This window comes from Aethalodelphis obliquidens, unplaced genomic scaffold (assembly GCF_003676395.1).
Source record: "Aethalodelphis obliquidens isolate GAN/ISIS:26980383/991018 unplaced genomic scaffold, ASM367639v1 scaffold43, whole genome shotgun sequence".
In the NCBI taxonomy this organism is placed as follows: domain Eukaryota; kingdom Metazoa; phylum Chordata; class Mammalia; order Artiodactyla; family Delphinidae; genus Aethalodelphis; species Aethalodelphis obliquidens.
The window spans coordinates 1,466,291-1,491,307 of NW_020837987.1; the positions used below are offsets into that span (position 1 = coordinate 1,466,291).

General features: G+C 47.7%; 1 protein-coding gene across 1 annotated transcript in view; it reads left to right on the plus strand.

The window, feature by feature from the left end:
- The window catches only part of ZNF536 (zinc finger protein 536), a 288,952-nt gene that overhangs the window by 132,210 nt on the left and 131,725 nt on the right, over positions 1-25,017 (plus strand). Inside the window, exon 4 of the mRNA XM_027079287.1 lies at positions 11,105-12,673. Within this exon, the coding sequence (XP_026935088.1) occupies positions 11,105-12,673 (1,569 nt within the window). The remainder of the gene's footprint in view (positions 1-11,104; positions 12,674-25,017) is intronic.

Genomic DNA, 25,017 nt, shown 5'->3' on the forward strand with positions numbered 1-25,017 from the left:
AGTGACCCTACTCCTGCAATGCCTGCCCTGTGACGGGTAGCACAGAGGGGACAAGTGCAGTGGGGAACATGGACCCTTCCCTAGGGAACCTGTGGTTCTTTGGGAAAGGTACCCTGCACACGTGAGCTGGTCAGAAGCCACAGTGTGGCAGCCAGGCTGCAGGTGCTAGATTTCTGGCTATGGATGGAAGACCTTTCCGCAGGAGCTTCATGAGGAGTCCCTTAGTTCCTGCCTCAGGGCCTTTGCACTTCTCCGTAAGATAGGTCACCAGCTTGCACCTTCACCTTCAGAGTTTGGCACCAATGTCCCCTTCTCAGTAAGCTCTTCCCAGTGATGGGGCTCAAGGAGAGGCAGCTCAGCTTTCTCAGATCATGGTAATTTCCACTTTCCTCCCCAGGTTGGAGCCGGGTCCCCTAGTGTTGTGGTGGTTGGGAGGGACCCACAGACCGTCAGGACATGGGAGACAGTCCACCAGGGCACCCACGGTCTCACTGCCTACAGGAGTGTGGAGACCTGGCCAGGCGGGTGCTGTGATACTTCCCTTTCATGTGATGTGGATACAGGCTCCTGGGCCAGGTTTCCCAGGTTCAGGATGGCTCACAACAGGCGAGGCCGGCCCTGCCGGGGAGTGTGGGTCTGGAAGGAAAGGGGCAGTGCCTCCCAACCAGGAGCTCTGCTGCCTCTGGGGGCCCCTACCCCCATCAGCTTGCCTGTGGTTCGAGTGGAAACGCCACAGAATATTCTTGGTAAATTAGGACTGAAGCTGGCAGAAAGAAGTCTTGCTGAACCTGGGTAGAAACAAATGGATACTGTTTTTAGAAGTTTTAAAGCTTGAGAAAGATTATGTTTTTCCAAACTTCTGCTTCTTTTGCGTCACAAACTTCCGAAGTTTGTGATCAATAGTCTTTGGAGACACAGAGAGAAGCAAGACAGGGCCACGGACAGAGGCATTCCAGAAACTTCCCAGAATAAGGGTGAAAATGAAAGAAGCCATGGAAACATCACACCACCAGCCCTCCTCGGAAACAGAATTTGCAGTGTTTAAAAGGCAGAATGGTAACCAGATAAAGATCAATTTCCTTTTATCAAAGAACAAAGAAGTTGGAAAATGCTTACACTTGCGCTTCTGAACAGAACAGAAAGTGTTACACGTTATAAATCACCAGAGTAAAACATCCATTATGACAATATAAAAGTGTAGATCACGTGTAATTAAAAATCAAAATCAAGTGGCTTGTTAATGAATGAGTTAATAGGGGCCCCAGTTGTGGAGATGTCCTGTACTGCCTTCCCCTTCCTCTTTGCGGTTTTGTATTTCCCAGTGACATGGCCAGAGGACAGCAGTCTCCAAAATAGAAGAGTTGTTTTCCAAGATGCCATCTTTTGAAGTTTTTCTATAATGGACCCATACGAGCACATTAAAAATCCAATGTGTAATAAATATATTTTAATTGGTCTGGATATGAGGTGGAACATTCTCTGTGTCTTTCTGTCCTACTCCATCTCTATGGGAAGTTTTGATCGTATAGCATCAACTCTGATAAAAACACTTTCCATTATTAACTCCACTACATTAACTCAGTTACTGCTCTTCTTCTCCCAACACCTGTTTAGTAGAGAGGTTCTGAGCAGACGCACCAGTCAGGTTGCTTTGAACACCTGTGGGCTGGGCAGAGCCTGCAGGTAGCAAGAACGTTTCTGTTGGCCCCCAAGCTCCAGCCAGGTCCATGCGTGATGGAGGGGAGGCACCCAGAGTACCCTCACATCCTAGGGGCTGCCCCTCTCTGGCTCCTGCAGGGCAGACGTTGATTGCTGCCCACACAGGGAAGGCTGAACTTCTCTCCTATTTGAAGATTGGGCTGATTAGGACCCAATCACTGGACGTGTGCGATTTGTCTTCTAGAGTACGCTGCCGGTGATTGGAATTCAGAGCCAGTCAGTAAGGAGACTTTGTCAGTTAGGGTTCTCCAGGGAAACAGTGTGCGTGTGTGTGCATGTGTGTGTGTATACACATCTATGTACATGTACATACATACACATCTATATACATATACATACATATCTATATACATATATACACATCTATATACAAATATATACACATCTATATACAAATATACACACATCTATATACATATATAGATACATCAATATACATATATACATCTATAAATATACATATATATACAAATATATATCTAGACATATATATACACATCTGTGTACATATACATATATACACATCAATATATATATACATAGAGAGAGAGACAGAGAGAGAGAGAGAGGTCTTTATTATAAGGAATTGGCTCACTTGATTATAGAGGCTGAGAAGTCCCCTGATCTGCAGCTGGTCAGCTGGAGGCCCCAGAGAGTGGATGGTATAAGTCCCAGTCTGAGATGGAGTCCCAGCTCAAACAGAGAGCTCCCTTACTCAGATCTGTTCTATTCAAGCCTTCCACGGATTGGATGAGGCCCACCCGCACTGGGGAGGGCAATCTGCTTTCTCAGTCTACTATTCAAATGTTACTCTCATCCAGAAACACCCTCACAGACACATCCAGAATATGTTTGACCAAATATCTGGGCAACCCTTGGCCCTGTAAAGCTGTTGCATAAAATTAACCATCTCAAAGATGCGTCAGCAAGCGCTTAGTCATCCCATGCAACAGGAGGCGGGGATGCCCCCAGGTGGCCCCTGGCCGAGACCAGCCAGTCATTCCTTTATTGGCTGCCTGCAAATGTACTCCATCCGTTCCCTCACTACCCCCTCCTCCAGGTACTACATTGGGGACACCCTGAAGGGTCCAGTGTGTCTGTTTTGTGCAGGAGGTAGGCAGGCGCTGATCGGTTCCTGAAAGGCTGGAGGGGTGTGCCTTCCCCACAAGCCCCAGGAGGGTGTAACACCCCATGTGATGACCCACCTGTGTGTCAGGTTCCCCAGGGGGTGCCTGTTGTCTCAGGAAGGCCATTTTAGAGAAATATAATAAGCAAGCTCACTCATGAAAACTTGGAGGCACTAAAGTTCAGAGACTAATTAAAAATAAATCTCATTAGTTTTTTCCCCTCTCAAACTATGCTAGTGGTTTATTAATCTGGTTTTGATTTGCTGCATGTGTTGGTCTGGCCCTGAGTTGGGCATCTCTTTATGGACTAGATTTGTACAGGGAAGCCAGCTGTGGTTCTCCAGGGGTCTCAGGGTGGGCTGAGGGGCATGCCCAGCACTGCCCACCCTTCTGGGTGCTGCCTCAGTGATATAGCAGCTGAGCGCTGCCCAGGCGGGATGCACGGAGTGCCCTCCTTGGCTCTCACCTGCATTCTTGGCACCAGACCCGAGGCTCCTCTGTCCTGATGGAGCCAAAGGGGACTGTGGAGGTGAGAAGGCTTCTCTCCTGCAGCCCCTCCAAAGGGTTGTGTGCCCTCCCTGTGGGGAAGGCACAGCCTGGGAGTTTTCTTGCCTCATGACTGAAGCTGTCTACACAGCATGACAGCAACTGGCTGCCCACAGAAAAATTCAGCCAACGAGGATAGTATAACATCAACAATGACAGTAACTGTAGTCACCACTCTCTGTGCACTCACGTGTGCAAGCACTGCTTGCTGCTCGTGGATTATTATTATTTGCCCCTTAATCCTCACAGCACTTTGGAGACCAGGTTCCAAATCCCCCCTTATCCTGCCCCGTCCCCTTTGCAAGGGGAGGGAACTGAGCCTCAGAGACGTGAAGCTACCCACCCAGAGCTGCCCAGCGTTGATTACAGGTCATACTCCAGATCTGCCTATTTAGAATTCCATTCTATTAACCACTGCACTGTATTGCTATTTTTACTTTTCTGGGTGAATTTTTGGCTTGTTTTAGGGAATTAATGCAACATTTCTTTGACAGTGTGTGTCCACACCATAACCAGCTGGAGGAAAGGAAGTGACTTGTACCCACAAGGTGTGTTGACGCAGCCTCCCAGCGATTTAAAAGGGAAGTACTGTGCACCCTGGCTCCTCCTTGCTCCCTAACTCAGACTGGCCTGAGGCCTCCTTGACCCGCTTGCCTCCAGTTCCCACCAGCCCAATGAGCTTAGGGAGGCGGTGGGGCAAGGAAATGGCTACTGTGGCTGGTGGAGGCCCCCTGACCCCTGGCATGGAAAGTGGGGTGGAATTAGACGCTGGCATAGTGGAGATGATAAACTCCTGATGCCTTTTTGGAAACTGCCTTTCAACCAAGCAGCGACTGGTCTGTGGATGTGGGTGGAAATGGAAGTTCAGCCCGCCTAAGCTAGGTGCCTTCAGCCTGATACACACATAGCTTACCTTTGATGCTTTTGCGTCTCCTCTTCTGGTGAGGTTACCAGGCTGTTTCAACATTTATAAAAGCACATTGAATAAATGTTCAGAAAAGGATTGGTTAAAATGGGCGCTCTTCCCATTTCCTCTTCTAAAAGGAGAGCATTGAGTTATTCTTAGTGGGGGACAGATACCTGCGTAATGATGAGAAAACAAAAAGACCCATTTGCCCGAAAGGAGACGATTCCTTTTTTTCTTTTTGTTTTGAATTAAAATTCTGTCGTTTTTCTAAGATGAACTAAAAGCCCATTTCCTTCTTCCACAGTCCCCCATCCTTGCTTTTCCTGCCTTAATGACATCCCAAACTTTTGTTGAAAATAATTGATTGAATTTAAATTTCCTTAAAAGTTTAAGAGGTAACGTTACAGTATAAATTTCCTACCAAACACTAAGTAGGGAAATATCCATTAGTGAAATTAACTACAGTTTCTAGGTAGCTAACAATGTACCGTATACAGTAGGGCATGTCTAATGAACACTGCAGTGGGTGATATTTCATTATACAAATTAATGCTCACATTTTAATGGGAAAGTCACATAATGAATCTCGGCTTCAGTGACAGCAATTAGAGACACAGATTGTCCCCTTCTGGACAAGGCACTGTTTAGCAATAAGCAGCTGTGTGAAAAGTCTTCAGGTTTACAACATATATATGCTTTGGGGGAATTAGTGTACAATTTATATTAATGTACTGAAGCTTCTCTGCAAAGGCACGACCGTATTTATCTCTCCTGGTATTAACTAAGTAAAGACATGTAGAAAGACTAAATAAATATCAAATAGAGGATGCAAATACGGGAAAATATTAGGTTACCCAACTTAAAAGTGAAAACACTTTTGGGGTTTTAACACACACACACACGAGAAAGTTAGAAACATGAAGCCCTTCTTAAAAGCTTGATAAAGGGATTTCCAATGAGAATAAAATGAATCCCCCTGTTATTTTTGGAGAAGCACTATAGGGAACTTGCTCTGAATGGTTCCAGAATAACTCCCCAGAACAGTGAGGTTTCCTTGAATATCAAGTGCAAAGTGAGGCTCAGAATGATGAAAGACATGACCATGTAAAAATAGGTACAATGAACTAATTAAACCACTTGGTCATATATTTCTTAAAATTTATGATACAACGACTTGGAGAAGTTATCAATGATATTCCAGAATTGAATATACATCTTATGCCATGTGTCAGTGGGTAGCTGGTTTAATGTAAGATGGTTCCAATAATTTCATTAGACCATGGAGTGATGAACTGATGATTTTTTAAATTTATTCCGCCTTTTCTAGCAAAACTCCCTTTTCTAGAAATGCATTGTTTGGGCCCACTTCTTATTCCTTTAAAATATTGTGAGAGGGCTTCCCTGGTGGTGCAGTGGTTGAGAGTCCGCCTGCCGATGCAGGGGACGCGGGTTCGTGCCCCGGTCTGGGAGGATCCCGCGTGCCGCGGAGCGGCTGGGCCCGTGAGCCATGGCTGCTGAGGCTGCATGTCCGTAGCCTGTGCTCCGCAACGGGAGAGGCCACAACAGTGAGAGGCCCGAGTACCGCAAAAAAAAAAAAAAAAAAAAAAAAAAAAATATTGTGAGAAGTTTCCCCACAGAAACCTACTGTTGTGGTTCCCTGCTTCCTTTGGTAGGTGAATGGCTCAACACTGGTCATCCTTTTCCCAGACACAAGTTTCATAGACCAGACCTGGTCTGCAGAATAGGGTCTTTGGCCCTCTCTGTGTTTGAAAAAGTTTTTAAGTACGTGCCAATATTTTAAAACTGGGATATTGCATGTAGAAATCTGGAAGCAAGGCTTTCCTTAGATAGAGGTCCTTGTGTCCACTGCTGGTGGCATTGGGTGGCAGTGGCCCTCCAGGAGAGGTGGGTGGCCCCCATCCCGCTGTTTCGCACACTCATCGTCTGCTCAGCTCTGAAAGCATCTGAGTGTATGGCTCCTGCAACAGGCAGATGCAAAGACATTGAATGCGAACATCGTGGAGGTGACCAGAGGGCTCATGTCACCCTGCAAAGCCTTGGGAAGTCTGTCCGATTCCCCCCAGTAGATTTGGACTCACTTATGGGTCTGAGGACAGAGCTGCTGGCAGGGTCTGAGGTTGTCTGGGCCACGGGGCTGCACAGAACGTCTTTCCGAGTCTCAGGCAGAGCCCTGCCCGGGCGGGAGCGGGCTGGGTGGGATGACGCTGACTAAGAAGCAGCTCTTAGCACAGGACTCGGCGTTTGTCAGTCGATGAAACCGAAGAGCAGACCTTGCCCACACCTCAGAGCCCGCTGAATGTGCTGACAGGTTTTTCCCACCCAGTCCAGGCCACTGTTGTGAGACATTTGCCTCCTGAGTGCTCTGAAATGTGCCCTCCAGGGAGGTTGCTTGGGAAACAGCTGGACTGTTTCCAGTGAAACGAGACCCTTGGGTGGCCAGGCTTCCCCAGGGGGATGTGCTCACCCCTGGGTCTGCCCACCAGAAACGCACCCCAGCCGGGGCTAGTGGTGGTCTCAAAAGCATTTCCTTGCACCCGTCGTAGTGATGAAGCCCAGGAAAGGCTTTAAGGCAGAGGACGATAGTGGTTATCCAAATCATTTAGGGGTTATAAAGAAAATAAAATCAGGTTTTCGTTCATTTTTAAAACGAAACATCCAAAGCGGGTGGGTTTATCCCACGCAGTTCACTCTCGAGCATTTATCTGGGGAATTGGGTGGTAGGGGGCAGTCACCCAAATAGAGCCTCTCAGGAACTTGGAGGTGGAACCACGTGGAGAAACCACTGCGAGGGCTGTTCCAGGGTGTGTGCACGGGCGGTGCATGGCAGGCTTTCTAGAGCCTGTGCAGTCAAAATAATCCTTGAGGACTCTCGTTAAGTGGCCCCGAATTTACCAGGGCCTGGATCCTTGGAGGCTTAGATGCTAAGAATTAACCATTCTTGTTTCTCAGATGTGGCCTCTTTTCCCTGGAACAGTGGTGGTCAAGGCCTGTTTTTAACTTTAAAAGAACAGTGGGTCAAGTGAAGAGATCCTCTCCTGCACTGTGTGATGTATGTGATGTGTGGGGTGTGTGTGTGATGTGTGGTGTTTGTTTGTGATGTGTGGTGTTTGTTTGGGATGTATGTGATGTGCGGTGTGGGTGATGTGTGGTGTGTGTGTGTGGTGAGTATGCGATGTGTGGTGTATGTGTGTGATGTTTGGTTGTGTGTGTGTTTGTAATGTATTTTGTATGTGTGTGTGATGTGTGGTGTGCATGTGGTATGTATGTAATGTGCAGTGTGTGTGATGTGTGGTTGTGTGTGTGATGTGTGGTGTGTGTGTGTGGTGAGTATGTGATGTGTGGTGTGTGTGTGATGTGTGTGATGTGTGGTGTGTGTGTGATGTGTGTGATGTGTGGTGTTTGTGTGTATGTGGTGTGTGGTGTGTATGTGTGGTGTGTATGTGATGTGTAGTGTGTGTGGTGTGTGTGTGATGTGTGTGATGTGTGGTGTGATGTGTAGTGTGTGTGATGTGTGTGGTGTGTATGTGATGTGTAGTGTGTGTGATGTGTGGTGTGTGTGTGGTGTGTGTGATTGTGCGTGTGTATGTGTGTGATGTGTGGTTGTGGTGAGTATGTGATGTGTGGTGTATGTGTGTGATGTTTGGTGTGTGTGTTTGTAATGTATGTTGTGTGTATGTATGATGTGTGGTGTGTGTGAGTGTATGTGTGTGTGGTATGTGTGTGTGTGTGCCTCTTTCTTTAATGATCCTATTATATGTGTCCTCTCAAAGCCGTGAGAGTAGGGGCCTTGTCTCTTTGGTTCTTCACTCAATTCCCAGCACCAAGAGCAGTACTTGGGGGGTAGGGGGTGCTCATTCAATAGAGACTGTGTGAACGAATCCATGTGTTTCCGGGTGTGCGGGTACATACATGTATGGACACGTATGCCTCTGGCATCATTCAGGAGACTTTGTTTAGCCCTTGACATGACTTTTAGAGTTGACGTGATGCCATAGAGAACATATGCTCCGACTTGCCACATTATAGGTCGGGGAAGCAAAGGTCCCAAGATAGGAATGCCCAGTGGAGCAAAAATAACACAGGTTCTCTGTCCCCAGTCCAGACTCTCCAAATGCCTCCTGGGGTCCAGAGGTCCAGACTAGCTTCCCTGCTACACTGTTCCACAGTACCGACTTAAAAGAGTACTTCCCAGGGAGGCTCTGTGTAGTGGTTTCCCACCCAGGCGCCACAGAGGGTCACGTGGGGGCCTTTGAAAAACCCCAGAGCCCAGTCTGTCCCGGGAACTCAGAATTTCTGGAGGTGGAAGTGGGACCAGGTATCAGCACTTTTGAAAGCTCCCCAAGCTGTTCCACTTTGGTTTTTCAAAATGTAATGTTTAGAGTTTTAGCATCAGAATCATCAGGGGCACTTACTAGAAGCACCCACTTCTGGACCCACCCCAGACCCAGGGAATCAGAACTGCTCTGCCTTAGGTCCCAGAACTGGTGTTTTATACTCTCCTGGGGATTCAAGGCTCAGTACAGTCTGACAACCACTGCTGCAGTGAGCATTTCAAGTGTGTGTCCCTTGGAAATCTACGCACATCTTCCGAGCATCCCTGCAGTCAGCCAGGAAAGGCAGTCCCCGCTCCACCCAGGCCTGGAGGGAAGGTCTACACTTTCTCTCTGCATCTCCTGCCGACGGATGCCCATGCATGCTCTACAAACCCTTTGCCAGATGCACTTAATCGTTTCCAGGTGCACTTTTGAAATGCAACCCGAGTCTCATCCAGTACCTGTAGGCACCTCTGCCAACTCTCACTGCAGGGCCCTCCCCCCGGGCTTACATCAACCTGTGGGCCAGGATCTTGAGTTCCTCATCAGGCTCTCCTACCACAAGCCCCACAGACACCCCCTCAGCTTCAGGGGCTGCCTCTTCTCCAACTGGCACTGGACTTCTAGGTCAGCCCGGAAGTACCCCGTCCACAGTGCCCATCCCACTGAGGGTCCCCTAGTCTCCGGTGAGATGTCCAAATAGCAGTGGCTGAAGTGAATCCAAGCCTCACACAGGGATTGACTTCAAGAAGTGGGAAATGGTGCCTGAAGCCGTTTGTACCTTTACATCAAAGGGGAGTGAGTCTTCCTCTAGATCCATGTCATTGGTCTAGAGACAACGTGACCTTGTCATTCAGAGAAAGAGATCCCCAGATGGGAATCTGATGTGTCCAGAGGAAACCTTCAGCTGCTCGTAGGAGGGAAAGAGGAGCACATAGCCACCATTTGATGAGGCAGGCATAGCTTCTCCCAGGCTGGAGCGCACAGTCTGGAGGTGACCTGGAGTCCTCTGCTCAGAACCTGGGCTGGTGGTCCTCTTATTTACAAAATGCATGCATCCCCCCCACCCCACCCCCAACAAGTGCCTTACCCCCAAATGGCCTATGCCTGGAGAGCTGGGAGTCACGGCGTCAGCTGAGACTAGACACAGTAAAATGTCTCCAGAATACACCATTCACCCACGACTTGCTGTTGCTTTTAGATCAGTGTGTTTTACGATAGAATAGAGGAAGCCGTGGGGGATGCTTGAATTTCCTCGGAGAATTAATTGTGGATATTGACAGGGAGTTGTTGTGAACAAGCTCGTGGGAACTCTAACAGTCCCATTCCTTCCAGAGAGCTTTTCGATTCCAAAGTCCAGAGAAGACCCTGGATTGCGAACACATTCTTGGAATATATTTACATCCGCATTTGTTTACCCTCCCCTTTTCCTCTCTCCTACAACGTAGGCAGGTCTAAGTTGTATGTTATGGTATCTTTCCCATAGTAGAAAGAACAATAGAAGTTGTGTGTTGGATTTAAATAAATATTTAATTCATGAAAATGATCTTATATGTTTTAAAAGTCTTTAAAGCTATTTTTATTCTCTAGAAAGTGCTTGTTATAGGTAAATTACACATTTTACTACCAGAGCATTAGGTTTGCCATTAGTACAAATTTAAGGCACTACAAAGACCAGTAGATAATGTTAATTCCAAATACAGAAACTAAATATATTTTGTGCCTTTTTATTACTCATTTTCTTTTAAGTTTTATTGACTGCTTTTTATCTTAACTATATGTCTTTACATGCTGCAATCATAATGCACTGTAATGGTATTAATATTTTATAGAATCGGTATTTATAGTTCTTTATTTAGAAACAATGCAGTAGGTCTGCGGATATCTGAGCCCGTCTGGAATGGTGCCCTCCAAATAATGATAAATTACTTGTGCAGTATGCCATTTGCTAATTATATCCATGATTTACTGCAGAGCAAGACTTAAATCATTCATTTCAGTCTTGCGTAACAGTGCCATAAAATTTTTAGGTTTAAAAATGGTTTCCATGTGTATAATTTAAACAAATTTTAGAGCTATTGTATACACAAAATATTGCAACCACCCATTTGTTACATACTTTGTCTTTTTAAACTTCTACTTTTAATGATCACTGTGGTTGAAATTATTATGCTTAATTTTCATAATCATAGCTTTTAAATCTACAGCCGTTTTCACATGTTAGATAAAGAAAAAGATAGCTAATTGTGTGTAGATAGTATGTCATTCCTGAATAGTCCCAAATGGTACAAAATCATTAAAAAAGCTTAAGAGTACGAATTATTCTTCTATTAAAAAACAGTTGTTCTCTAACTAATTATTAGTTTGAGCTGCTTTGTTTCCAAGAACAAATGTTGATCCTTCTAGCCTTGTTCAGCACACCAAAATGAGATTAACACTTTTTTTTTTCTCCTTATACCAAAATCTTGCAGGTGAGAAACCCTACAAATGTCCCCACTGTGATTATGCCGGCACCCAATCAGCCTCCTTAAAATATCACCTAGAGCGGCACCACCGGGAGCGGCAGAACGGAGCGGGGCCACTGTCTGGGCAGCCCCTGAACCAAGACCACAGGGACGAGCTGTCCAACAAAGCTGCTTTGTTTATCAGGCCAGACATCCTGAGGGGCGCCTTTAAGGGTCTCCCCGGAATCGACTTCAGAGGTGGCCCTGCATCTCAGCAGTGGACATCAGGGGTGTTCTCATCTGGAGATCACTCAGGGCAGGCCACTGGCTTGTCTTCTGAGGCTCCTTCAGACGCTCTGAAAGGTACCGACCTTCCTTCCAAAAGCACCCACTTCTCCGAAATCGGGAGAGCTTATCAAAGTATCGTGAACAACGGTGTGAATTTCCAAGGGTCCTTGCAAGCGTTCATGGACAGCTTTGTCCTAAGCTCCTTGAAGAAGGAGAAGGACATGAAGGACAAAGCCCTATCTGACCCTCCTTCCATGAAGGTCCACAGGGCAGACGGTGGCGAGGAGAAGGCGGGCGGCAAGGCAGCCCCCAGGAAGTCTGAGAAGTCTCAGTACGAGCCCCTGGACTTGTCCGTGCGGCCGGACGCCGCCTCCCTCCCAGGCTCCTCGGTGACTGTACAAGACAGCATCGCGTGGCATGGCTGCTTGTTTTGTGCTTTCACAACGTCCTCTATGGAGCTGATGGCCCTTCATCTCCAGGCCAACCACCTGGGCAAATCGAAACGCAAAGATAGCGCCGTCGGGGTGACGGTCAATTGCAAAGACCAAGCCCGGGAGGCCAGTAAAGTGGCCTTGTTGCCCTCGGTACAATCAAGCAAAGAGATGGCGCTTGCCAACATGATGGGGCCTCTAGACTCGGCTTCTGAAAAGATGGCCCAAGGACAGGTCAAAGAGACTCTGGGGGAGCAGAAGAGTGGCCCATGGCCCGGCCACATGGACCCTACATTCTGTAACTTCCCGTCAGACTTCTACAAGCAGTTCGGTGTTTACCCAGGTCTGCTGGGCTCGGGGGCCTCCAGTTCCTGCGCCAACAGGGAGCCCGACGGGAAGGCCCACTTGGAAGATGATGCCCCGATCCTGATCCCTGAAACCACAAATAAGAACACTACTGATGACCTCTCGGACATCGCCTCCTCAGAGGACATGGACTCCTCCAAAGGAGAAAACAACGAGGAAGAGGATATCGACACGGAGCCGGAGGTGATGAGCAAACCGCCTGCCCTGAGCAAGGATGGGGGCAGCGACGGTGGGGATGGCCTGCTGCCCGTAGGCGCCCCACAGCCCATCCAGGGACTGGTCTCCCCTCTACCCCAGGCATCGGAGAAGCAGTGGCACAGCCCGGGCCTTCTTCCAGCCCAGGACCCCGTGGCGAGCCTGCCCAAGCCAGAGCGGGGGCCCCAGGGCCTGGAGAAGCCGATGAATGTGCTGTCGGTCCTCAGGGCCTACAGCGCCGATGGCTTAGCAGCCTTTAACGGACTTGCAAGTAGCACAGCAAATTCTGGATGTATCAAGAGGCCAGACTTGTGTGGTAAGTTTTAGAATCCTCTTCCTTTAGTTCATTTCCCAAAACATCAGTGCTGATTTGTGCATTTTTAAAAAATGGGGTAGACTTATCCATGAGCAGATTTTGAACTACACATAAGAACTACCCCGACTATGCTGTATATGCAATATAGACAATCATGAGAGTCAACTTCATTTAGAAGTGTCGGACCTCGTACTTTCGTGTTTCAGTTTGCATCATTGTGATCTGAAATGCCTGTACGGAAGGCATGGAAAAGGGGGCGGGGTCTCACAGTGTGCACTACTCCTGTTTTTAACCCATAACTTGAGGGGGAAAGGAAAAATTTCAAAAAACAAAAAGAGAAAGAGACATGGTAACTTGCAAACTTTTCAGTCTTTTCAACTTATGCATAAGATGCCTAAAGACAATCCCTTACTGCTTTGCTAAGCCAAATCTGCTTTCTGAAACTTTTCTTGATAATGACTTGAGGATACTAAAATCATATCACACTAACCACAATGTAGAAATGAAATGGCCCTCTCTCCAAACAGGGAGATGGTTTGGGGTATTTGTGATTCATCTTCAGACATACCAAATGGCAGTTACTGTGACTTTGGCCTTCTATTATTGCCTTCTGTCTGTCTGTTTCTTCATCTGTTGTTCGAACAAGAATGTACATTATGAAGTCCCTGGTGAGCAGGGTTGTGATCCTGTGTGTCTTGGATTTATGCCTCTGCCTGATCTTGTTAGCAAACTGGCGCTTCTTTACCTCCTTCAAGAATATGGTTACTCCAAAGTAATTCCAGATCTTAACAAGTAATGCTAGATTTGAAGCCTAGACCTGCATCAAATCAATGTCGGCGTGGGCAGGGAGGATCAAAGTCATTCTCTTGTCACCCAGATATTCTTATTCGAAAGCCTTTCTCGGGATCGAAGCTCAGTATGTTATTCCCAGCCCCAAATATCCTCACTAGAGACAGATGACCACGGTCCCTTTCCATCTGTAATCTGTGAATGAATTTCTGTGACTTTACTTCACTTGTTGAAAAAAGGAAAGAAAGAAGGAAAGAAGGAAGGGAGGAAGGAAAGGAGAGAAGAAGGAAGGAAAATGGGTGGAAGGGAGTAGTATTTAACTTCTGAATCCTGACATTCCTTTTAGCACAGAGTGGGATTCAGCAAGCTGGACTCAGTTCATAATTTAAATTGATGTATTTCTTTTTCCCTCTCCTTCCCTAATTCACTAAGAACTGGATCAAGCAGTCAGAAATATTTTTTGAATTGTCAAAAATCACTAAATGGATTTCTGAGAGCTCAAAAAAATATTGACAGTTCCTTATGCTGAATGATTCATAAGGCCCCATTAACCAGCACCCCAGATCTATTTTTAGCCACATACAATTCATTACTTTTGAAGCTGTTAAAAACAATATTTAAAAGAAAGAGAAAAGAGTTTTATGTCAGTCCAATTTTTTTTTGCTCTTTTTTTTTTATTGTTGTTTTTAAGTTTGTGATTGGAGTGCTTTCTTTTTTATTGTTGTTTGGGGTTTTTTTTTTAAGTCTATTTTCAGTTCTTTCAAATACCTACGTAGGACCCATAGTTCCTGCCAGGAATCCATGAATCAGAAAAGATCAAAACCTGGCATGTTTATAAGCTCATTATTATTGAAATGAGCTCATATTACCCCTATTAATTTTCCCATCGTCCTATCAATGCCGAAGGAAGGCTGCCCGCCTTTGAGGAAGCGTGCCCACTTGTGTCCTTTTGCACCAGGCGAGGGTGGAGGGGAAGGCAGCACGAGGAAGCCCTTTCCTCCGAGCTGCAGCTCTTAGGCCCTTTTACCCCCTCCCAGAATAGCAGCTCACCACACTTCCCTGACATTTCCAGGGTACGTGCAAAAAAAACTTGCTTAGTCAACCTTTCAGCCATTGGGCAAAAGAGCCTGAGATGTAAGTCATGGCCTCTCTCCCAAAAGGGGAGTGAAGACCCTCAGGCCAGCCAGGCCCCAAGGCACCTGGTCGCTTCCCAGCGGACGGTCCAGGTCCTACGGATCCACCTTGAACTCATGGTGAGATGCCAAAACTAACTCCTGCCAAAACATGTCTATTTTTGGAGCGCACAAGTCCTGCATTTCATTTATCCCAATTTCTTCTGCATCCTCCCTCTTGCTTTAGCTTGGGAGCAGGCAAGGAAGGCCCTTCTCCGGCCTTTGTGTTTGCTTGGTTGGGGTGGAAGCCCTGTCCTTTCGCCTCCAGGACGGCCTGACTCTGTCCAGTTCTCATTCCCCCTTCCCATACCTGGCCCACCATAATCAAAATCCTCTTCTTGTTTTCTTACTGGCTGCTGTGACCCAGGAGGGCCAGGCATATTCATCCTTCCTAAGAATTGATATTTGTGAGGAAAACTTAAACCCACTGAGCTACAAAGGGGGCATTTGAGGACATTTTTTCTTACTGCCTAGTTTACTGCCTTTCTAGCATTGCAAAAAGCACAAGCGATAGTTGAAAACTTCAAACTCCCATTGGCTTGACTTTGCCAGGGTGGAAATGATATTGGCACAAGGAATCAAATATTCCTAATGTTTATTCCCTCCTCTCTGCTCCACTCAGAGTAGATATGGATTTCCAAACTGGCCCAGCAGCTTAATAGCTGGTTTCCTCAAGAAGCTGGGCTTTGCCTAACCAAAGAATTATTCTGACAGTTCTAAACAAGAGAGTTTGGGGTCTGATTTGATCTGGTTAGTAAACCCAAATCCCCACTTTGACACCCTTAGAAACAGGCTTGTGGGAGGAGCTAATGTCTGTCTGTTTCTATTCTCATGAGTGTAGAAGTATTAGAAGAAGCATCAGTAAAGACGTTGTTCAAATCACATAGACCGCCCCCGCCCACCCCACCCCCCAACTAGAGCTCAGTGGCTCTGCTGACACATGCTGGTAAGTGGAGAAGGTGGCTTCTAACCCTAAGTCTGTGGGTGATCTTCACGCTATAGGCCCTACTTCTGGATGCTTCCTTAATTCTGCATGCCTGCTTTCTGACTTTTAAACCTCTGGTCTTTCATTCCTTGGTTCATGGACCTGGGTCCTGGACAATGTGTGCTGTCCACTGCTAGGCAACCCAGCCAGCCGGGTAGGGGAAGTATGTAGCGTGTGCCAACGTTGAGAGCTTGAGCATGAATTTTCAAAAGATCAGAGGCACGCTACAGATGACCCCGAGGAGGAGATTGAGCCATCTTGGGTTAAGCTGAAGGACATGCACTGTTGCTTCTAGAGTGAGTCAGTTCCCACTCTGGGCCTCGTTACAAGAAGTCGTGCTCCGATCAAAGTCCCCATTTCGTGAGGTGGTTTCCAGACTCCAGGCATGGCCTACCTTTCTTTATTCTGTCGAAGAGCATAACGTACAAGGGCACTCCCGGCTGTTGGAGAACTCTGATGTGCCCTCGGTGTTTTGGGAATGGATTTGACCTTGGTTTTGTAATGGGACAAGATCCATGTGAGTATTTAATAAGGGGGGTAAGGGCAGACCAGGGCAGCGTCACATCCACTGACAAGACAAGGCAGACAGCCCCTTTGTCCAGCCTGAGAAATCTGACAAACTATTGGGACAGCCAGTAGCTCGGAGATCTGAGAGTGCTCTGGTGGGCCCTAGTCAGCACAGAGGCTGGGCTGCACAGCACCTGGGGGGCTGGCTGCATGGCCCAGGTACAGAGCTTGCTTCACTCCAGAGTTTGTGGATTTAGAAAGAAACCCTTACTTTTGCTTTTGAACCTGAGACAGATGTCTGGGAGCCATCGTGTACTGAGTCTTGCAAGCAGAGTTTGCTCTGTGTGTTCTTTGGTGAGCCCAGGGGTAGTGTTGATGGGGAAGAACTAAAATCAAATTAAGGGAACATGAGTGAGAAGAGTGCAACCCCCTTACTCTTCGAAGCTCTGCTCTGGAGTTACCGCCACTCAGGGAAGCCCGGCTGAGTGAGGAGAATCTATCAGCTTGTCTATTGTGGGCATGAGGCCCTTGTGTTGTGGCTGCCAGACTAAGTGACCCACCAGAGTGGGGAGGAAGCCCGTGAGAAGGCAGGGTCATTACCAGCAATAGCCCCAGTATTCCCAGTTGGGGGGAACCTGGCTTCCCTGACCCAAGTTATGCCTGCGACCCTGAATTCTCTCATAGCAATGAGAAAATTAGGACTCCCTTCCTGAAAAAAAAGATGGGGTCTACTTAAACCTCTGTACCTCATGTATTCTGAAATGTGTGATGAAATGAACCAGGATAACGAAGCTGAACTCTTTTAAAAGGTGACTCTGTCCTCCAGAAACCTTGTTGATTTCTCAGCATAGGCAGTCTGAAAATATTCAGGGGCGGGCAACTGTTTTCTTAGAAAGCCAGAGAGCCCTTAGGCTTGCAGGCCCTGTGGTCTCTGCTGGGCAGCACGAAGCAGACAGTAAGCAATAAGGAAGCGAATGGGCATGGCTGCGTTCCAATAAACTTCATTTACTAATACAGACAGTGGGCTAGAATTGGCCCACAGATCCAAGTTTGCTGGCCCCTGCGCTAGTATAAAGAAGGTTGTGTTGCTGTGGTCATCCTAGAGAAGACATGTGAAAGCCGTCCTCTGCTACCCCACTGGCCAGTGAGATGATGCAGGCAGGACCCAGGCCAGCAGCTACAACGTTCCATCTATTGCCATTTAATGCCAGAGATCTGAGAGATTTTGCAGAGAGAGAGAGAGAGAGAGAGAGAGAGAGGACTTGTAGACCCAGGTGGCCTGGAGTAGCTATTTCTGGAAGGTCACATCTCTACCTATGCATCAGAGACTTCCAGGGCTCTGAAAGGCTGCCCCCCATCATGGCCAATGTGGGCAGAGGAGGAAGACACAGGAGCTCTTTCTTGGCTCTGAGGTGAGCTTGATGGACAGAAGTGTGAGGATAAAAAGAGGCAATGGATGTATAAGAGCTTGGATAAATGGTTCTCAGTTGAGCTGGTATTTTCTGGAAGGGGTGAACGTCCGCATGAGGCTATCACAAGGAGATGACGTCACTGCCCAAATGTCTTTTGGCTGCAGTCATCCCTTTAGCACTGAGCAGGCACAAATCTTACTTTCCATCAATGTTATAGAGACACCTCTTATTTCCTTGGGTCTGCCTTGCCAAGCCATTGATAGCCATTTCTTGGTATGTGGGAACACTAGCTTAGAAGACAGTTCTGACAATTTTGTGTTGACATCTCATTGCCATGGTCTCACCGTTTCAGTTTCTACCCGATTCTTCTCCTGTTAGAAGGCAGGTGCTTTGGAGTAGGAAATAAGTCCTGCCTCCTCAGTCTTTGGCCAATAAATGGCTAAGGTCTGTGGTCAGTTAGGGATTTTCAAGGGAGCCGTGGTGGAGTATGTGAAAACACTGCATATGTGTGTATGAAGACACCGGAGCATGGGCTACTGGTGCACAGCCTATGACAGCTGGTACATCTTTGCGGATGATCTTAAGTTCTAAGGTGTGACCCTGAAGCCATCAGGTTCTAGTGGAGAAAAGCGGTTAAATTAGTTAAATGGCAGAGGACGAGAACCACAGAATCCAAATTTGCCAAGCAGACAGGTGCCCGGGCTCAGGCAACGCATGTGAAGGCAGTGAGCCTAGGAGGCCCAGGGAACCTCTGTTGTAAGGTCCTGTCTCTAGAGCTGCCATGCTTTATTTAAAGCCAAGTGAGCAATCATTCTTCTCTTCCTCTTCTTCACGAGATGACTCTCTTGTATGTTGGCTGGCAGAGACTGTTGATAAAGCACTTTTGCACTCGCTTTCTTTGCCCGATTTTATCATTTACAGGTTGGTCTTTGATTTCCGTAGTCCAGCCCGCGCCCAGTAATAATGTGTGTCCAGAGCCTGATGTCAGGCCTCAGTAGAGAGGACCACTTGGCTTGTCCTGAAGTCCAAGGGCAGATCCTTTCAATTAATGCAAATCACCACCCCTCTTGCCTGCTCTGCCCAGGCTGGCTGCCGCACAATTGGCTGCAGGGCCTTTCCCTTGAACTCTGGTGGGACAAAGCACAGGTGCTGTCCCCCGGGGTCTCCCACGGAAACCAGCACCCCGGGCAGGCTCTCTCTTGCCCTCATCCAGAGGCTCTCTGTGTGCACCATGTTGACGAAGAGGCATCCTCTTCGCATGGCAGCCCACTCCAAACTCTTTCGGCATTCTATTCCTCCTCCCCTTCCCTCTTTTTAAGTTAAATGGGAATGCCACTGACATGATGTCGTTTGCACTGCAGGATGACAGAACTGTTGTGTGAATACCATTGTATTTGCCAAATGGTCCACTCGTCATTTCAGAACAAACAAATGGACGGTGTCTGTAAGTCGGCAAACACTGGTGACATTTAGCCTTGTTTATGTTCCTTTCCTTTTGCTGCATATTTTTGGCTCCAAAAGCTACCGTCTGAATCAACAGTGCCTCCAAAGCAGGAGAAAAGTCTGGTAGCTTTCATTTTAGTTGCCGTGTCCATGTTCTCTTTGGATCGCGTGATACCTACTGCCCAGGATCAAGCCTGAGGTGGGAGAAGAGACCGACCAAGCTCTTTGGTTCAAAACATATATACAATGTTTTTCCTCCCTAATGATGACTTCAAATTGGGAGGGAGGAAGAGAATGCTGAGAGAAGAGAGTGTTGTCAGAACGGACACCCACATCCCCGGGGAAATGCAAACTGTCCAGGCAGGCCCAGCCACCGCCACATGCAATAGGAGCTCTGTGACCCCATGGCTGTCTTGAGCTGGGTGTGGGTACTCCGGGCTTAAGTTCTGGGGTCTACCTTCTTAGGCTACTGAATCAAAGTGGTGGTTGGCGCGGGCAGCCGTCTAGCTGCCACATGTGCCACGGACCACATCTTAACTGCTGAGGGAATCGGGTTCTTTGTTTTTTATTTTCAGATGCTATGTGCCAAGCCCAGGTTTCAAATAAGTAGTAGTTTTCTCCTATTACTTAGCGCTGATCAACAGCACCTCTGCGTCTAATTGCCAACCTGCTCTAATCACATGGGCTCTTCTTGCTTTAGCCAGAGGCAGAAGGACCAAATTTTATAAATATTGCTTTATTGTCATTATCCCATTAAACAATTAGGGAATGTGGCCCTGCCCTTGCTTTCAAATCCCTCTGGCCCACGTGGTTTCTGGATTGTTTAATGAATCTGCACATTTTCTTGCAGGTAAGTGACACCCCCTGTTCTAGTCGGTCTAGCTGGACTTGCCCTTGTCTGTTCGTGCTCCTCGGTGGCTATCTGCAGCTTGTTAATCGTGTAAAGTCAAGAGAAGACTGTATACACATATGTGTGTTGAATAAATAATTACTATTGGCATAGGTATGTGTATACACATGGCACACCAACCTACGGTATACATAGCAAAGAATCAGGGAGGCTAAAAATACTGCCCCATATGTTCCACTATTAGCGAAGGATGGTGAAGGCTTAGTAACTTGAACGGGAGAGAAAATTTCCTCCGCGTCATGAATTCTGCATGACACACGCTGGTGGATTCGAGGTCCCTTCACCTGTGGAAACCCTGATGGGGGGCCTGCTCAGCACAGCTTCTAGAGGCGGGCCCTGCGATGGTCTCGTTGGCATTACTGCTTGTGTCTGATTGTCCTGTATTTTGTAACACTTTAGAGAATACAGAAAAGTGCAGTAATTATCTTTCTCCATAGTATTTAAGCAGTAATATTGCTAGTTTAATATTGTGTCAGGTCGTCATGTTAACCAGGAACAGATGACGTAAAATTCCAGTGAATAGCACCTTGATATCCACTCCTTAAAAATGGTGATTGAAGCAAAATGTGTAAACTTGTACCAGGTTATCGTGTGCTTTGGAATAGAGTATTGTTGAAGTAATTAGAAGCTATATGAAGGTGTTCCTGGTAATGAAGGCATGTAAGTTATAATAATTGTAGCTTTCTGAATAAGTGTCAAACTATATCTTTAAGTGTGCTGTATGCTGAGTTACAAGTTAGGTCATTTATGAATGGAATGTAAAACAATACTAAAAATGCTTCAATAACTTATCTTGGTATTGCTAATAAAAAAAAGCTGTGAAACATTAGTGCAGTTTTGAGTCATTATGTTAATTCACTCCACAACACCCTCCACCCTTTGACATCCCTCTGTCGGGAGCCTCAACAGGACATTCAGGGAAACTAGTGATGCAGTCCCACGGTTTGTTTTCTGGGCCACCTACTGCATTTTCCACCCAGCTTCAGGTGGACCCAGGAGTTACAATTCCTAAACATACAAATGTCAAGGCACCTCCTGATTTGGGTGGGGTGACCGTGGCGGGTCCAGGGAGTGCATCTCTCTGTACCAGTGTCTCTCGGGTGTGTGTCTAGACCGCATGATGGCTCACAGGCCCTGTGGGGGTCTGTGCAGGCCGCTGTCCCTCATCCCCGGTGTGGAGGACTACATCTGCCCGGTCTTCCTGCAGCAAACCTTAACATTTTCTTTTCATCCTGTGAAGAGTAGTTTTACACGGAAAGGTAGTTGGAATTGTTGGAGCGTGGAGTATTTTTGTCCACTGAGATTTTTTGGTTGTGCCCTGGTCTGTCGTACAGGCTTCTGCCTGCCCCGCCCTCCACCCCATCATGGCGGGAAGGGTGCAGGAAGGAAGGATTTCACTTTCCTTTTGTATTTTGCTTAGTTTTTTTGTCCATGGGCTGGACTTCAGGCCCCTCTGCCAGTTCAACGGTGTTTCCAAGCTTCTCTGATTGGGTCTGTTGTGTAAACTTCTAAATTCCATGCTCACGCTGCTCCCTGGCTAACAGCTCCTGGTGGGGGGAAAGGTATTATCATCGTTTGACAGAATCCCAAGCCCCAAGCTTGGTCCCCACATTCCAGATAAACAAAGTGTCCTGTGTACAAGGGGCTGGAAGCCCAGAACTGTCCATTTGAACAAGCCTGGCCTTAGCAGCAGGACAACTGTATCACCTTGACTGCGGGAAACATTCCCTCCAGTATTTCTCATGAAAACTGTTCATGTGATCCCAACCCCAAAAACCATATAGTACAGGATTAGATTGTCTCTTATTTGGGGGGAAGAGGTGAGACGTGAGAGGTTCTGAGGCTGAGAATATGATTCTGTTTACGTGAAGCTGACAAAACGGACTGTGGGTTCTTATGGAAAACGTGATGGACCCCCAAATGCCCAGCCATGGTAAAGCGAAGTGACCCCAGCCACCAGGTCCTGGTCCATGGCCACATCGACCTGAGCTTTCACCAGCAGTGTGTAGGCACAGCCTGAACCAAAAGAAAGACTCCGGTGGAATTTCGTCTTTGTTTCCAATGACCCCTGAGTCTGGGGAACTGCCCTAGGGACGAGAATTCATCTCTGCCCTTTCCTGGGTCCCCACCTCCTGCTGGCCCCCCGAGGCCTGCGTCACCTCTCCACGCACACCAAGCCTCTGTGAGGGGCTGTGTCCCTCCTTCAGGGCCTGAAGCCACGTTGGGTGTTAGATGCCACGTTTGCAGCTCCCAAGGAGAGGTCACCACCATCTAACTCTGTGAAGGCAAGGGGCACCCTCTGCACCCCCCAGACCAATGCCTCCAGCCTGGAGATGTGGCCAGGACCAGAGGGCTCTGTTGAAGGGCTCAGGGTTGAACACATTGCCCCCGGCTCTGTTCTTCATTTACAGCCTCGCTGTGCACTCTGCGAAACCTTGCTGACACCACAGCACTGGCCTTGCCAGTCCGGCAGGGGTGGGGCTGGGGGTCCAGTGCAGCATGAGTGGCCGGGCCTTGGCAACAGAGGCAGAGCTGCTGCAGGGAACAGATCATCCTGGCTTCTCACCCTGATGGCAGGAAGGCTCCCTCGAGCCCCTTATCCAGGCATCTGTGCTCCCTGTTCCCTCCACGAGGGCCCAATCCCCCTAAGGGGGTCTCCATGCATTTCTACTTCAAAAGCAGGGGCTATTTCCTGGGTTGCTCCCCCGGGGGACTTCTCAAGCTTAGAGGAGACCTTTGTGGATTCTCTTCTCCTGTTTTTTATGAGCCTCTTCCCCGCTTTCATTTCATGACCCTCCCTCCCCCTGCTCTCCCCATTCCCACCCACCTCCCCCTCATTCCCCTCATTCCTGCTGCCTCTGGGGAAGAACTCCCTTCTCATCAGTTGCGTGTTCTTGGGAACATCCTGTCTGTGGCTGTGAGGGAGCTGGGTGCATCCAGGACTCTGGGATGGGCTGACTTCATTCACGGCTCAACATAGGGGCCGGCTATCCTGTTTCTGGAAGCCTGCCACCCCACCCCCGCCAATACCCACTTGGCATTATAACAAGCCCGACCCGTTTGGGCTCAGATTTGGGGCAGCCCCAAGCATCTCCTATTTACTCTGCCCTTGGCCCTACAGCCTAAACCCTTCTAAGCCACGGTGGCCCACTGGTCTGAGGTGGAAAGAGGCCCCCTTTGTAGAGGGGAGTGGAGTTTCAAGGAGGTAACTGCCGTGAGATGGGATAGGCCGAGGGAGGAGAAGGCGCTGTGCAGCTCATGGTGAAGCCCAGTCTTCAAGTCCACGTCTTCAATTACCCGTGCTGCGAAATGTGTTTGCTTTGATGAAATTCAAATGCTCTGGTGCAGGGAAAAAGAATTTAAACTTTGGGAGACGATTACTGCTCACCTATAGTCACTTTTTCTCAAAGACACATCACGATGATTAAACTACATCCCTAAATATGCAGCCGCACGTGGGCAGTGTTGTCTCTGCATGAGCAGATTCTGCTTCTTGAGCAAACAGTGTGCATTTTCAAGGTTAAAGTTGGGGAACTCTGCACAGCTATTTCATTAGCAAAAATCTCCATTTGTGCACCCGGAAATTGGCTGGCTTGTGAGGAGTTTGTCTTTCATGCTCTTTGTGGAGTCGTTCAGACACACCCATCTAATGGTAACCCACTGCTCACAAGGTTAAGTTTTCTTTTTGAACTTCTGTTGTTGTCAAATTAATATAATATGCTCTCAATTATCCACATAAAAGGAGAAAGGCAAGCAAGCGGGGAAAGAAAATTTGCAATTAATTTGCCAAATTATTGCTCTTTTTATATGATGGACAAGTCGCTTTTCTCTTTTGACTCAAGTATTTTGTATGTCCTGGGGGGAGTGCTAGGGCAAACACAACAACGACGAGCCATCCAAGGTGTCCCTGCACCTGGGGCTGGGATGGTGCAGAGGCCTTGGTGTTGAATCAGGGGTTCACAGAATGTGGGACTCTTTCTTGTCCAGGAGAGTCCATCTATCTTCTCAGTCTTCTAGGAGCCCATTGCTCACCTAGTTGGTGTCTCCCAAGAGCAGACCTGAGATAAGGACCTAGGTGCAGGTCATTTATGTGGGAGGCGATCCAGGGAGGCATGGGTGAGGGGCCTAACAACAGGGTTGCCACTGCTCAGGGACTGGGCTTTGTGCCCTGGGGGTCCTCTAGGACACTATGTGAAGTTCACCTCAGAATCACCCCTGAGGGCTGAAGAAGCTCTGCAGCTCTCAGTCAGTAGTTGAGGGTCACTGCAGCTCATCTAACAGCCAAGCAGTCTTCTCATGGTCAGAGAGAAACAAGAGGCCATTGCATCCCAGAGAACCAGAGGGGAAGGGGTGGGGCACTGACAGAATCCACCACAAGTGGGAACCCCTTGGCCTGAAGGTTTTCACACCCCGGTGCACTGCAGAAGGCCACCAATCTTCTAGAGCCCAGGATGAGGGCAGATACACACTCCAAGATGCCTTGTGGGAAGTGAACTGCAGATTTTAAATATTGAGACATGCACTCAGCTTAGGACCAGGCTTCCTGGAGGCTGGATGGAGGGCAGTGTCTACAGCAGTTGAGCTCCAAGGAGCTTGGACAAATCCCCTCAGTACCCTCCTGTGTCTCAAATTCTATGGCTTTCAGGAGCCCTTGTAGCTTTTACTTTTCAGGTGACCCTCTAGGACCTGGTCAGTCCTAGAGTCCTCATGAGCACTGACTCCTGCAGGGCCCCGGATGTGGGCACCCAGCTGGTCTTTCCACAAGCACATGAACATGTGGGGTTTCAGTTTGGGCATGGGGCATATGAATACTTGCTTCATCATCAAGACATTTTTATTAACTCATAAGAAGAGCATCAAGGCATTTCTCTTTTAATTCTGGAAGTCAATCAAACTATTTTATTTTAAAGAGGGAGTCAATAAAACTGAATCTTTGGGTTCATAGTAGTGCAAGAAAAACCTGATTATTTGACTTTTCTTCTTTGCCATTTTCCAACCTCTTGTATTCACAACCGAGCTTGAGAAGATAGTATTTTTCATGATGATTAAGGTTTCTTCAAGTGCTTTACAGATAGCAATTTTATAATCTATTGTGTCCCTCTTTGGAAAGTATGTAGTCCCTCTTG